Below are 14,949 nucleotides of genomic sequence, written 5' to 3' on the forward strand. Positions count from 1 at the left end.
TCAGTGCGTATGTTGAGCAACACAAGATTAAGAAGGTGAGTGGAGTGAAGAGCTAAAGCGCTTCTTTTCTAGATCACCATTTTTGCGATTTCCATTCAGGATATATCCAGTGGTAAGATTTGCTTCAAGAGAGTTATTGTTGGGATTAAGAAAGGTTAGAAATGACAATAAAAAATCATTGATGTAATTAGTAAAATTGAGTTATTGTTCAATAATTTTGTAACTATAGGAAGTTACGTAATGAAATGGTCTATATTAAATTGGTGATTCCCTGAAAGGCTTGATGCAATGTTTTGGACAATCATTTTTTGACTTGCAGCAATAAGAATTCCAATCCCTTGTCCTATGGAGGTTTTCTTGATACGCTGTCAAGATTTTACCACGAAATTCTTTAGCTTTTCTTGTATGTTATTCAATTTCTATTATTTATGCCTTTCTTGTATGTTATTCAATTTCTATTATTTATGCCTTTCTTTCTCAATTAGATATTAAATGGGCTCAAAATATCAAAGCTTAGGATGAGAAGAGCTGCATTGTGAGGGTCGTGATGTTATTTTTTTTTAAACTATGTGTACCTAGAGAGCTGCCGTTTTGAACAGTCAGGCAGAGAATTTTACATTGATAGAGAATAAAATAGCCGCCTTCCGCCTTCCGTTGTATCATGTGTATCATCGAGCAATCAAGAAGCGTATTTTCCATCGAGCAGTTAGACAGCTGCCGGTAAGATGTCAAGAAGGTAAATCAAATTCTTAGCGACAAACTTCTTGAAATTATGGAGTCGTATTTTTGACTATGTTTTTTGATGAGCCAACAAAGTGCCAACCTCTTCTTCCGCTGAATGAGTCGTTCATTTGCTTTATTGAGCCACTCTGTTCGCAATAAGATTTTTAAAGAGTGGAGCCGCCATTGAATTTTGAGGCGCCAACTAAGAGTAGAGCTACCAACATCATATACTATATTATTAGTATATTACTAATAAGTATATGTAATATTATTACATTTATAATATATACATTAAGATATATAAAATTGTCAAAAATATCTTCATGAAATTAAGAGTTTCAAGTAAAACAAACCATTCAAAAAACTTATTCCACTAACCATAAGTTTTTTTATCTTGCAATTTTTTCCCTCCGTTTATTTTTTCCTATTTCCAATTCAATTATATTATAAAAATACATTTTTTGTCAATAAAATAATACAAAAATATAGATTATAATCCTTACCTTTCACAAAAATTAATAGTTGACGATTGATTATATAATAATGTTTAATTTAGGTTTCTGTGATCTATATCTATGATTTGGTTCTTCAACGTGATGATGAACCATACTGGTTGGTTTGAAAGGAATTATGATGTGATTTCCACAGAAAACCCTCTTAAAAATATATAACAATGTCTCAATGTTTATCACTTACCAAACCTAGATCAACCATACGCAAACAAGCTATAACATGTGAGACACATTCTTGTGGTTACTATACATGAGATATGACAAAAAGTTTTTGCAGTAATATATTACAACATTGTAAGCTTGGAAAACAATATGAGGCTAGTGTTGGAGTAACATCTGCATCGTAATTAATGTCTAATGTCAAATTAATGGTTGACGGTTGATTATATAACAATGACTCAATGTTTATCACTTAACCAACCTAGAAAAACCATACGCAAATAAGCTATAACATGTGAGACACACTCTTGTCGTACATGAGATATGACAAAAGGTTTTTGTAGTGATATAGTACAACATTGTAAACTTGGAAAACAATATGGGGCTAGTGTTGGAGTAACATCTGCATCATAATTAATGTCTTATGTCTATGTGTAAATGTCATATGAAGTTAGGGATGAACAATTATGAATTTGGTTGAACTTGAATAACTAAATAAATTGTTAGGATTATTTATAGTTATATAAAAGGCCAATTATACACTAAATGTAATATAGAAGATCATAGTATCTTTTCACTCCCGAGTTTATTATCCATTGTGTTCTTGTTTCTTAATTTTTCATATCTATTTACTTGTGTTTATTAGGTTGGAATTGAATAAGTAAATAAATTGTTATGACTATTTATAGCTATATAGAAGGCCAATTGTACACTAAATATAATATAGAAGATCATATAATCCAATATCTTTTCCCTCCCGAGTTTATTGTCCGCTGTGTTCTTGCTTCTTAATTTTTCATATCTATTTACACGTGTTTATTATAGGCTAATAAATTGTGTATTATACGCTAATAAATCCCACAATTGGTATTAGAGCTAGCAATATCTGTTATCTTCAAAATCTTCCAATAGTGCTATATCTTCACAGGTTCTTGAAAGAGCCAAGAAAGCATGATTTGTATTCCCATATGATTGCAAAGGACTGCAACTTTGGGATGTGGTGGATGTGTAAAGAAATTGCGAAATTGCTATGATACGAGAATGTAATGAGGTAAAATAGTCACGCTTAGTGGAAAACAAGTTTGAGCACTCAATTTGAAACGAGAAGGAATGAGGAAGAGATCACAATGAGTTATGCTGTAGATCGAGTGTTTGCAAGAAAAAACAACAATCACAGATTTAGGTTTTGATTAACAAAAAAAAATATCGAACTAACAACATATAAGATTGGTGAGTCAGTGCAGTTGTTTCTGTTAATTTTATGGTTGACATCACTTATTGTTATGACAAAATAGACAAAAGAAAAAATGGTTTTCTAATGCGGAAAACCTGGTATCCATGGACGTATGAGAGACAAAGGTTTAGAATCTACCAATGAGTGGAAGTAATTTAAAAACAAATAGTTTGCATCAGTATGCAGTCGTGTTGTAACAACCCTACAAACCCTTTCTTATTTTTGGTAAAAGAAATGAAATTGACATTTCCCACAAAAATAATTAAAGAAAACATAAAGCCGTTCAGAATTGCCAAAAATTTACGGAACACGCTGCATAACATGAATGAATGAAAATAGGGTAGGAGTGATGCCAAAAGGAATTTAGTCCATGTTAAAAGGAGTGCAGTCTATGTTAAAAGGGATTCTTGACTAACGAGTTAAAAGGAATTCAGTCTATGTTAAAAGGGATTCTAGACTAACGAGTTTGAACATGATCCAAAGGTCAAGAAAGGAGGAGAGAAGATGACGAAGAGGAGATGAAAAAGTAAAGTATATATAAAATCAGTGGGGAAGTACTAAAATTAAAAACACTAAAAGTTGATATGTATAAGTGAAATGATAAAATTGATATGGATAAGTGAAATTATAAAGTAAAAGTAAAGATGGTTTATTTTGAAATTTATGTAAGTTTTGAGTTAAAAGTCATAGTAAAATTTCAAAGTAAGTGTATGAGTATCCATTATTTTGGGCATTTGTATATTTAATATATATGAGTTAAGGATTTATGAAGTTGAGGTTATTCACTTCAAATGTATGAAGGAAGACTTCTCTTGAAGTGTTAAGGAAAAAATATATGTCATGAGATGTAAATGAGCATATGTGATGGGTTTGTAATTTTTAAGTAGTATTTTTGCAATTTCTTGAGTAGTATCATGGAGTAATTGTCAAATTGTGATTAGAGAATCATTTTTAAATGTTTGTTGTATTTTATTTGAAAAGATGATGTAAAGATGCACATGTAATCAATTGAAAAGCAGGGTGTGCATGTTTCATTATACTCAACAAACAAGTTGTTTTCCCATGGTGTTTTGTAAGCCTTGTCAAGTGAAGGCACAAATGTAGTAATTGTGTAGCATGTATTCTCTTATCCATAGAGAGCATGTGATATTAAGTTAAGGAATTAACCATCAGGATAGGTATGAAGATGTAAGGAGTATCACATGCGATCTTGATGTGAAATCGGAGAAGTTGAAGCTTCGATTAAAGGGGAAAAGTGAGGTGGAATAATCTAGAAGGTATCTTAGAAATTTGGGACCAAGTTATAATGAAGAGAGGGTTTAAGATGTTGATGAATGATGTAACAAAATGATCCCTAGAATTCTACATATGGAGATACATGAGTATAGTGGATGACACTCATGTATCTCCATAGATGGATTTGTAGAATCCTTTCTAGTTACATGATTCATCAACCTCTTAAACTCTCACTTCATTATATCTTGGTCCTAAAATTTTGAGATTATCCCAACCTTTTGAGATTAATCCACTTTACTTTACATCAGTAATTAGTTGTTTGCAAGAAAATCAAAGTACAAAAATGAAAAAGAAGAAGACTCCATAATAGAAGAAGATGACAAAAAAGAGTATGATGAAAGAAGGTGATGAGGAAGGAATGTTACAGTGGCAAAGGGTGGACACTAATGGAAGAAGATGATGATAGAGAGAATTATGCATCATCATGGAAAAAATGAATGATGAAGACACAAACAATAAAGAAGATAGAAAACATGCAAGGAACTAGATAAATAAAATAAACAATGTAATAATAATAATATTGTGTAGATGCAAAAGCAATGCAAATGAAAACAACATCCCTAAGTAATACCCAGATCAATAATGTGGTACAAGCATAATGAGGCATGTAAACTCCCAAAATGTTCTATATTGAAAAGTTTATGGTACTCTTAAAACCACTTTGTAAATAAAGGTTCATGGAAAGAACCACTATATTTTTTGGTCAACAAAAACCACACAATGTGATGTGTTGTTTATGGTAAAAAGAAACCAATTGGGATATTGAGGATTGTAATGGCTGAGTTATACCAATGAAAAAAAGCAAAGGTACAATGATTATGGGTCAACCACACAAAACCCATGATGATGATTGGTCATGATGTAGGAGAAGTGAAATTGTTTATGTTTTTGTAGGTGCATAAAGACAAAGAGTAGTGAACGTATATAACACGGGGGCTTCACTCAATGAACCTCTGACATATCACCTGCATTCGTGGCATACTAAACAATACTAGTAATTTGACTACATATTGGAAAATACCTCTAAAAATCATATTATTTAACCCCCTACCAATATGAAACCAATACACCTTCCCAATTAAAAAACCCCTACTATCACTAGATATTGTATGTATCCATTTTTTCATTAACATTTTTTATACCCCTTTATATTTTTTCATTAACTTTAAGCTTCATTTTTTATACATGCAAATATAAAAACCCTCCACCCCAATTATATACTCAATATATTATGCCATTTTTTCCTCAATATATATCCCCCAATATGAACCCACGTGGTATCGTATTGCTCCCCAAGTGAAGCCCCCGTGGTATATGATGAAGATGAAAAAGGAGCTAGTTCAAAGAGAGTTAAACTATGAGTATGTTAGAGTAACTCCTACTTATGAATCATAAGTAATGTTTATTTGTGAATGCAAGATAAAGTTAGGGATGAAAAATCATGGATTTGGATTGAAGTGAATAACTAAATAACTCACTATGGTCATATATATTTATATAAGAGGCTAGTTGCACACTAAATACAACATAGGGAATTGTATAATCTAATAGATTTTCCCCTCTGGGGTTTATTGCTCATTGTTTTCTTGCTTCTTATTTTTTCATCTCTATTATATTGTTTATTATAGGATAGTAAAGTCAACAACTATAGTTGACCACCCTATGCACATTTATAATATTAAACTTTGGCATGAATTGTAATGGTTTCGAGGAGAGTTAGCATTTGTGGTATTATCAATTAACCACTTAGATCTACTACTAAGACCTAACATCGACACTATGCTTCCCACACATTAATTTGATTAGAATGTTGCCTTATTATGTTGGATTTGTAGTTGGCTAGCTTTGGGAGGTGGTTATCTCGTGCGAGCCCAAGCTTGTAGTTCCAATCTGACATTCTTTATTGATGGTTATACTTTGCTCTAGATAAATTTAGAATTGTTTGGAATCTAAACAACTCACTCAAGGGGTATGAAATTTAGTCAGCACAATTTCAAGAGGGTAGTATTAATTACAATTGAATGTAGTTGATCACTATATTACCAAATATTAAAATGACCTCAAAAAATACATGTTTTCAAGTTGTTTCCCCTTCTCTTAGGTTCTGATTTTCAAAATAAAATTGATTAAAAATGATGTGTTTGTTGTTATAATTGACCCTTATTATTGTAAACATTGGTATACTTTATTCACTCCTCATATTTCCATTTTCCATGGAATTGTTTGTCAAAAAAGTTGCAATTTATTTAATTATAGACCAAACTTAATATAATTTGAATGCTTTATTCACTTATTTGCATTTTTCATCAAATTGTTGGTCAAAAAGGTTACGATTTATTTGATTCGTGAAACAAACTTAATTTCTTGTTCCTATGCCGTAGAAATGATAAAAGTTTTGAAGTCACGTATGTTCTCGATTACTGTATTGGTCAATGAATGTTTATTTTGCAAATTTTCTTTTTCCTTTTGAATGTGTAGAGAAACTTTTGGTTTAAATACAGATAAAAGTAATTCTTTGCATGTTTTATGGAGTATGGAAGTTCCCTGTTTCTGATTGTGGAATTGTTTGAAGTGGTATAAATGGAAAATAAAATATGTCTAAGTGGTATAGGTCATTCTAACTTGGGGTTGATATAGTTATTTGGTTGATATTTTAAGAGTTACTTACTATAAATTTGGATATATGTTTATGGATTTCAAATTGACTTGGTTTTTATATCCATGTGATATAATATGGGTTAACTAATAGTGATTAGTATTGATTAAATTGGGGTTATAAATTGTTTGAAATTGTATTGCAAACTAAATAAGGATTTAAATAACTATAGTCTAAATTCTTAATATACTGATTTTTTTCTAGGTTTTTTTGGGTATATTTCTGGTAAATTTTGCCTCAAATATAGTAGAGATTTGTTAAAATCACAAATTTGAATTAAGAAATATACTCGAATCAAATGCTTTGGGATTTTTTAGCGCCACTAAATTCATTTATGCATTCAAAAATAAGATTTCAAGAAAATTTCAATGAAAAACCTAAACATAAACAACTAGACTATGTCATGGTCATTAGATTCTGGCAACAAATGTTATATTAATTAAGCTGAGAGACCCATTCTATAGGCCAATATGAGGGCGATGTGTGATGCATTCTATGAGAGAACTAAAACCTAAACATAAACAATTAGACCATGCCATGGTCATTAGATTCAGGCCACAAATGTTATATTAATTGAGCTGAGAGATGCATTCTATAGCCCAATATGAGGGCAATGTGTGATGCATTCTATGAGAGACCCATTCTATAGCCCAATGTGAAATCCATGTGTGATGTATTCTATGAGAGACGCATTAGCATTTTATAGCCCAACATAAGGGCTACTCCAAACCTTTTTTTTGCTATGCAAAACTTGATAAACTTGATAGATTGGATCCTTCTCATTAAATAATAAATCCAGAGTTAAATGAAAATAAAATACTAAAATACAAAATTAAAATTGTTCTAACAAAACTTGTAAACCAATAATTTTCTGAATTTTCTATTTCAACAATTGGTATCAGAATGTTAATGTTGTGTAATTTATCGGCGATAAATATACAGCGTGTCAATAAACATTAAATAAGGGGGAACTGTACAGATGGGCGTATAAATATTTCTAATCAGCATGAGTGAGGACAGTTCCGACCAACAAACTTCCGGATACCTTCCATAAATAAGGTATCATCGGATTTGTATGTTCCGACAATTTCTCAGCAATCGGTATATCGCTGTACAAGTATAAATGCTGTCGCATACCGTATATAAATGTTATTAAATCACCGTGCAATAAGCGTCACTCATATTGCCCCGCTTTGTGACGCAAATTCAACTCAGTCAAATTGTGAACTGTGATATCTCGTTATACTTTAAGTTAATGAAAAGAAAATGGATTACCAGGTTATTGGGAGGGTTTAAATTTCATGATTCAAATAATTTTATGAGAGGAGTTGAGGATGATTTTTTTTATAATTAAATTTCTTATTGAGTCTCATATAATACTCTTAATAAATATCTCACTCTAAATAATTCATAATTCATAAAAATATCGCACTCTAAATAATTCATACTTCATAAAAAGAAAAGGAAAAAAAAAACTTCTCACCCATGGTAGTTGAGTATGAATGTTGCCGCAGAGTGTATAAGTGGTATTGAATCAACGTGTAATGAGCGGCACTCATATTGCCCCGCTTTGTAAAGCAAATTCAACTCGGTCAAAGTTAATTCCCCCTTTTATAAATAGTTCATTGTTAATATAAATAGTTCATTGTTAATGTGAAGGTGACTTTTAATTTTTAAAATTAAAGAGGGACAATTTTGACCATTCAAATTAAAAATAAAAGTCTCTTTAATTAATGAAAAGGGAATCTGAAAATAAGTTCTCCCTTTTTATAAATAGTTCATTGTTAATGTGAAGGTGACTTTTAATTGTCAAAATTAAAGAGGGATAGGTTTGACCATTCAAATCAAAAATAAAAGTCCCTTTAATGGACGAAACAGGAATTTGAAAATAAGTTAATTCCCCTTTTTATAAATAGTTCATTGTTAACGTGAAGATGCCTTTTAATTTTTAAAATTAAAGAAGGATATTTTTGACCATTCAAATTAAAAATAAAAGTCTCTTTAATTAATGAAAAGGGAATCTGAAAATAAGTTCTCCCTTTTTATAAATAGTTCATTGTTAATCTGAAGGTGACTTTTAATTGTTAAAATTAAAGAGGGATAGTTTTGATCATTCAAATTAAAAGTAAAAGTCCCTTTGATTGATGAAACGGGAATTTGAAAATAAGTTAATTCCCATTTTTATAAATAGTTCATGGTTAACGTGAAGGTGATTTTTAATTTTTAAAATTAAAGAAGGATATTTTTGACCATTCAAATTAAAATTAAAAGTCCTTTTAATTATTGAAAAGGGAATTTGAAAATAGTTATTTTTTATAAATTTATAATTAATTATAAAAATATAAAAAAAATAAAATAAAATAAATTTTTTGTTGGATTTAAGTTTTTGTGATCTATATCAAGTTTATTGAGAAGAGTTTTCTGCAAAAATCACATCATAATTCATTTGTGGAGGCGTTTCGAACCAACAAGTGTGGTTCGTGGTCACCAACGAGTGTGGTTTGTCGTCACGACAAGTTGAAGAACCAGATCATCTATTGTTCATCGTCAAGACAATAGGTTAAATAGGGAAAGGAGATCATCCAATGGCTATATTTGATTGGGTAACTGTACTGGACTGAGGAATAGAAACAGGGAAAATTAATTAATTCAAAAGTTAGTTTTGTTATATTTATTACTATTTTGATTAAATTTAACTGTTTGTATTTAACTACAATGAGTATAAATCTGTAACTAATTAATAGATTTATTTTTATTATTAAAGCTATATAGATTAAATACAAATTACTATTATTAATATTAAATGAAATAAGAAAAATTAAAATTGTTTATTAAAGACTAACACAAACAATTTTATTTTTTCTTATTTCATTTAATATTAATAATAATAGTTTGTATTTAATCTATATAACTTTAATAATAAAAATAAATCTATTAATTAGTTATGGATTTATACTCATTGTAGTTAAATACAAATAGTTAAATTTAACCAAATATAGTAATACATATAACAAAACTAACTTTTAAATTAATTAATTTTCTCTATCCTTATCTCTAGGTCCACTACAATTACCTAGTCAAATATAGTTGTTTCTGGTCAAATTTAGTCGTTGGATGATCTGCTCTCTCTATTTACCTTGCTGCCATAACTTGTCCTGACGATGAAGCACACTCGTTGGTTCGAAATGCGTCAACAAATGAATTATGACGTGATTTTCACCAAAAACTCCTTAATAAAAATAAGTCTTTTTAATTAATAAAAAAAAAAAATCCAAAATAGTTATTTTTTTATAAACTTTTAATTAATAATGAAAATATAAAGAAGGACATATAGAATAGCTTCGCTAAATTTATATTTAACGATTAATTTAAATAACAAAAATGACAATGTTAAAACAATTAAAATATTATAAAAGGAATTTAGTAATATTAATTATTTAAAAGTATAAATTAATAATTATAGGAATGATTTTTTTAATATTCTCTTTTTAATATGAATGTCTTTCATCTTTCTAAAAATTAATGATAATTAGTTTTTTAATTTAAATATTTTCACTCAATTTTATCTGGATTTTTATGTGTTTAATTTATTTTATTATAATTTATGTTATTTTTAAAATGGTATGCGTATTTATGGTATTCAATATTCAAGTATTTTTTTATTGATAAAAATATTATTTTATTTGCATTTTATTATTATTTTGGGAAATTTATTTTTAAATATTTAATTTAGAATTGATGTTTCTTTCCTAAAAATATGAATCTGCATCTTCCTCATTTACCATATCAAATTTTTTATTTTTATAGAATGAAATGAGTGTTTATGAACATCTAATCTAGCATTCTATGTTATGGTCATTTCTCCCTCAATCCAAATTCCATTTGATTTATGCATATTTAATTTATTTTACCACTACTCTCCATTTCTCCAAAGTTCATAAAAATTTTGATTTATGTATATTTAATTTATTTTATTATTACTCTCCACTTCTCCAAAGTCCATAAAATTTTGTAGACACTTAATGTGGTATTTTCTCCTTACTATAAATGCCACTTGATTTGCATGTATTTGATAAAGTAAAAATATGGATTTATGTACATTTAATATGATATTTTATGTGACATTTTTTTGTAACTCATTACCAAATATTTTTAACTTACTTCTATCTATATATTTATAAATATTTAACTTAGTATAATGTATATTTATAAATATATAATTTAGTATTTCATATATTTTTATAGTAAGAGGTATAAATATATTAATGTTAATTTTTTAATTAAAATTATAAATTTATATTATAGTTAATTTTTTTAACCCTTTAAAATAATATGTAACTTATATATATGTCCAAAATTTTTATAAATCCAAAAAATAATTAAAAATAAAATAATTTTAGATCAAAAAAATATAAAATTATTAATACATTTAAACATAAAACCAAATTTAATAAATAAACCAAGATAATATGTAAAAATACCTCTATAGTTATTCTTTAATTACTTATGAATTAACAAATTACTTATAAATTAACTAAATCGTGTGGATAAGAAGTTAATATACAAAAATAACCTTATTATTATAAATTAAAATAATGCATGTACAGTTAATTTAGGCATGGATTAATGAATATATTTTTATGGACCTCACTTTCTATAGAACATGTATTAACTAATATGTTTTTAATTTTATTTTATATATTTATTTTTTATTTTGTGTAGGTAGGTTAGTTAGAAGAGTTAGGGCTATTAAGTTATTAGATATTTAAACAATTATAGATCGGTATTGTTTAATTATTTTAAATTTTAAATTATTTTGTTTAAATTACGTGAAATGATTTTTTTGTTGGTTATTTTTCATTGTTTAAATTGTCTTTTTGAAAGTATAAATTGATTTAGCACTTAAAAATTTTATGGATATTTTAAATGTTTAAATTTCATAGCTATTTGTGTTTTTGAAACTTAAACTACAACTTCATGATTATGGTTAAAATAATGATTCTAACAATTTAAATTTATTTGTGAACACAATGAGTAATTAAATAAATCAATTATTATCTTTTTAAGCTTTATATTTTTTTAAAAATAAATAATAAATAATTAATTATAAAATATTAAATAATTTAGATATAAAAAATACAAAGCATCAAGTATATTTTATGGGGAGACATTTAATTATTACTGATTAAATAGCACATGCTCTCACATATACATCACTTAATGTAACCCAATACTTATTCCAAACTTTATCTTAAATTTAAATTATGCTCTCCACTCTCAATAATTAAATACCACATGCTCTCACATATACATCACTTAATGCTATTTAACCCATTACTTGTTACGAACTTTATCTTAAATTTAAATTATGATCTCCACTCTCTTTTTCTTGGTGGGTGAAGAGACACTACAAATTTAATACAATGGTTTGGTGGTTGCTTCGACTTCATATCGTATATCCAACTTCCTGTCCCGAGCTTTCTATGCTAACCCTTAATCGAGTGGGGACTTTAGTAGCCAAATTTACCCCTTTTTCAATAAATATCTGGGATTTAGTTCAATGCGAAACTCACTAGGGTTGTTTCCGGGCCTCTCATTGATCCATTTCAACTATTTAAACTCTCTACACCCATGCATTTCCATCCATTTGCCTACTCCATTAAGACCATAGCAGAGGTGTTATAGATCATAAGAAAGAATGGCTCCTCAGGTTGCCAGTGATGATAAGAAAGCCGGGGCAGAAGTCTACTATGGAAGCGAAATTTGCAGGAAGAAAACCGTGGAATTGCTTGAACAGGCAGGCCTTCCGAATGGCCTCATACCGCTTGATGATATTCAAGAATGTGGTTACGTGAGGGAAACTGGGTTTGTGTGGATGAAGCGGAATAAGAAGGTTAAGCACGAGTTCAAGGCAATCGGGAGATTGGTGCAATATGATACAGAGATCAGTGGGTATGTTGAGCAACACAAGATGAAGAAGGTGAGTGGAGTGAAGAGCAAGGAGCTTCTTGTGTGGATCACCATCTGTGAGATCTCCATTGATGACCCAGCAAGTGACAAGATTTGCTTCAAGAGCGCTATCGCTGGGATGGAGAAATCCTTCCCCGTGGGTGCCTTTCAAATTGAAGAGAATGATAACAAATAAAAGATGGTTTCTTTTAATAAATAAACACGTATTAAAAACACTGCACTAGCGTAGGGTGTAGACTGGACTAGCACGTTTAATTTAGAAGATTTGAATAGCCAGTGAATGTTTAATAATTTTGAGATCTACTCATGATAAATTCTTGCTTATGATATCTTATTATCATATTTGATATTTTTTTTTAAACTTAAATTTGATTTAAATCTCTCAGCAATATATAGACTATGTGTTCATATGCAGAATTAGCCGCGTTAGTAATGGAAGCCGTAAATTGATTGAAAGATGAATTTTATATATATATATATATATATCATCTTGACTGTTAAGAGGGTTTAGTGTGTATATAGATACTCATCATAGATCCTCGTCTGGTCTTTGTTAGTAATGTAAACTTTGTATTGGGGATGAAAAGGTTAAATCTTTTTTTTTTTCAGTTTTTTATATTTATTGATTTCTCCAATGTCAATTTTGCAAACTGAGATAGATGATAGATATATTGTTATTGCTCATCTGTTATATATGCCTGGGGATTTTGTAACTAAGTATTTCCATTTTGTTTTTTCCAATGTCAATTTTTCATATTTATTACTGAGATAGATATATTGTTATTTTGGTAAGATAAATTACAGATATATTGTTATTTTTTGAGGATTTTGTAATTATGTATTGGGGTTTTGTTGACATGTTAGCTGAAATTGTTATGCTTACATTTTTATATTCATTATTGATTTTTTTTTCATGCTATGGCAGTTGGAAAAAAATGGTCTCTCTTATAAAGAGGTATTATTAGATGGAATTTGTATTTGTGGCAACTATAAATTGTATGAAGAGTAAGTTTTGTTTTTGAATAAGAATTTTTTTTTTAATAATGTTTTTAGAATATTTTTTTTTTTTCGAATAACCATTCATCATATTGAATTGAATATTCAATTTTAAATAAAAAAGTTATATATGTTTTCAAATAGTCATGGAAATGATTATAAATAGTTATTATAAATTGTGTTTTAACATTAGGATTGTTTTTGTTAAGATATCTATTTTACAAAATTGATAAAGTGATAGATTAAATAAGTTTGGTTTACCATTATTATTTTTTGTCACATGATGTTGGCCACACATGGTGTATTTACCATAATATTTCATGTATCCATCTACACCTATTCACTTTATCAATTTTGTAAAACAAATATCTTAAGACATTATCAAAGACATTATTATGAGCTATTGCATGAGACTATCATGAAGATGGTTAGGTGGAATGAATAGAGCGTGGATGGATCAATTAGTTTTTTCCAAGAAATTTGTGTGGTGTTGTTTTTATGTTATAATGATTATATTTATCTTTTTTGCACTTTTATTCCTAACTTGTGGTATTAGAGCCATAATTGTGAGTTGTTGCATGAGACTATCATCAAAATGGTTAGGTGGAATGAATTGAGTTTGGATGGATCCAATGGATTTTTCTAAGAAATTTGTTTTTTTTTGTTGTTATGTTATATAATGAATTATGTTTATCTTGGTTGCATGTTTGTTCCTAACACTTTCTATTAGAGCTCTCATTGTGAGGATGGTTAGGTGGAATGAATGAGTGTGGATGGATTGTTTGGTTTATTCCAAGAAATTTGTGTAGTATTATTTCTATATTATAATTAATTATATATATCTTTATTGCATGTTTACTTGTAACATGTGGTATCCCAACCATCATTGTGAGTTGTTGCATGTGACTATGACGAAAATGGTGGTGAAATGAATCAAGGAATTTTTCAGGAAATTTCTGTAGAGTCCTTGCTAGGTTGTAATTAATTATATTTAAGTTTTTTGCATGTTTTTTCTTAACATGTGGTATAGGAGCCCCTTTCCACTATTCCACGAGAGTATCATTAAGATGGTGAAGTGGAGTGAATAGGTGTGGATGGATCCATGGGTCCATTAGTATGATGCATTTCTTTGAGAGGTAACATATGCTAAAGCTTGTTATCATATTCATGGAGACAACATAGTTGCATGGAAATGGAAACATGGCTACCAGATTCATGGAGACGACATAGTTGCATGGACATGGAAACATGGCTAGAGATTGCTGTGACAACGTGAAAGGATGGTGGCATTTGTAAGTGGCTTTCTAGATAAAGGAAAAAAAAAGTTACTTTGGAGAAGATTTTTTTTTTAAATTACATGTAAATGGGCATATGACTATAAGACCTCATAAGGCATGCATACC

General features: G+C 28.9%; 1 protein-coding gene across 1 annotated transcript; it reads left to right on the forward strand.

Moving 5' to 3' along the window:
* The first annotated feature begins 11,958 nt into the window (after positions 1-11,958).
* Positions 11,959-12,964, forward strand: LOC149181822 (uncharacterized protein At5g01610-like). Its single transcript, XM_089418406.1, has one exon. The coding sequence runs from the start codon at positions 12,279-12,281 to the stop codon at positions 12,723-12,725; it is 447 nt and encodes a 148-aa protein (XP_089274532.1). The 5' UTR covers positions 11,959-12,278; the 3' UTR covers positions 12,726-12,964.
* Positions 12,965-14,949: the final 1,985 nt, after the last annotated feature.

This window comes from Pinus tabuliformis, chromosome 3_2 (genome assembly GCF_031772625.1).
Source record: "Pinus tabuliformis cultivar Carrire ecotype Pingquan chromosome 3_2, CPIR1, whole genome shotgun sequence".
NCBI classification, from domain to species: domain Eukaryota; kingdom Viridiplantae; phylum Streptophyta; class Pinopsida; order Pinales; family Pinaceae; genus Pinus; species Pinus tabuliformis.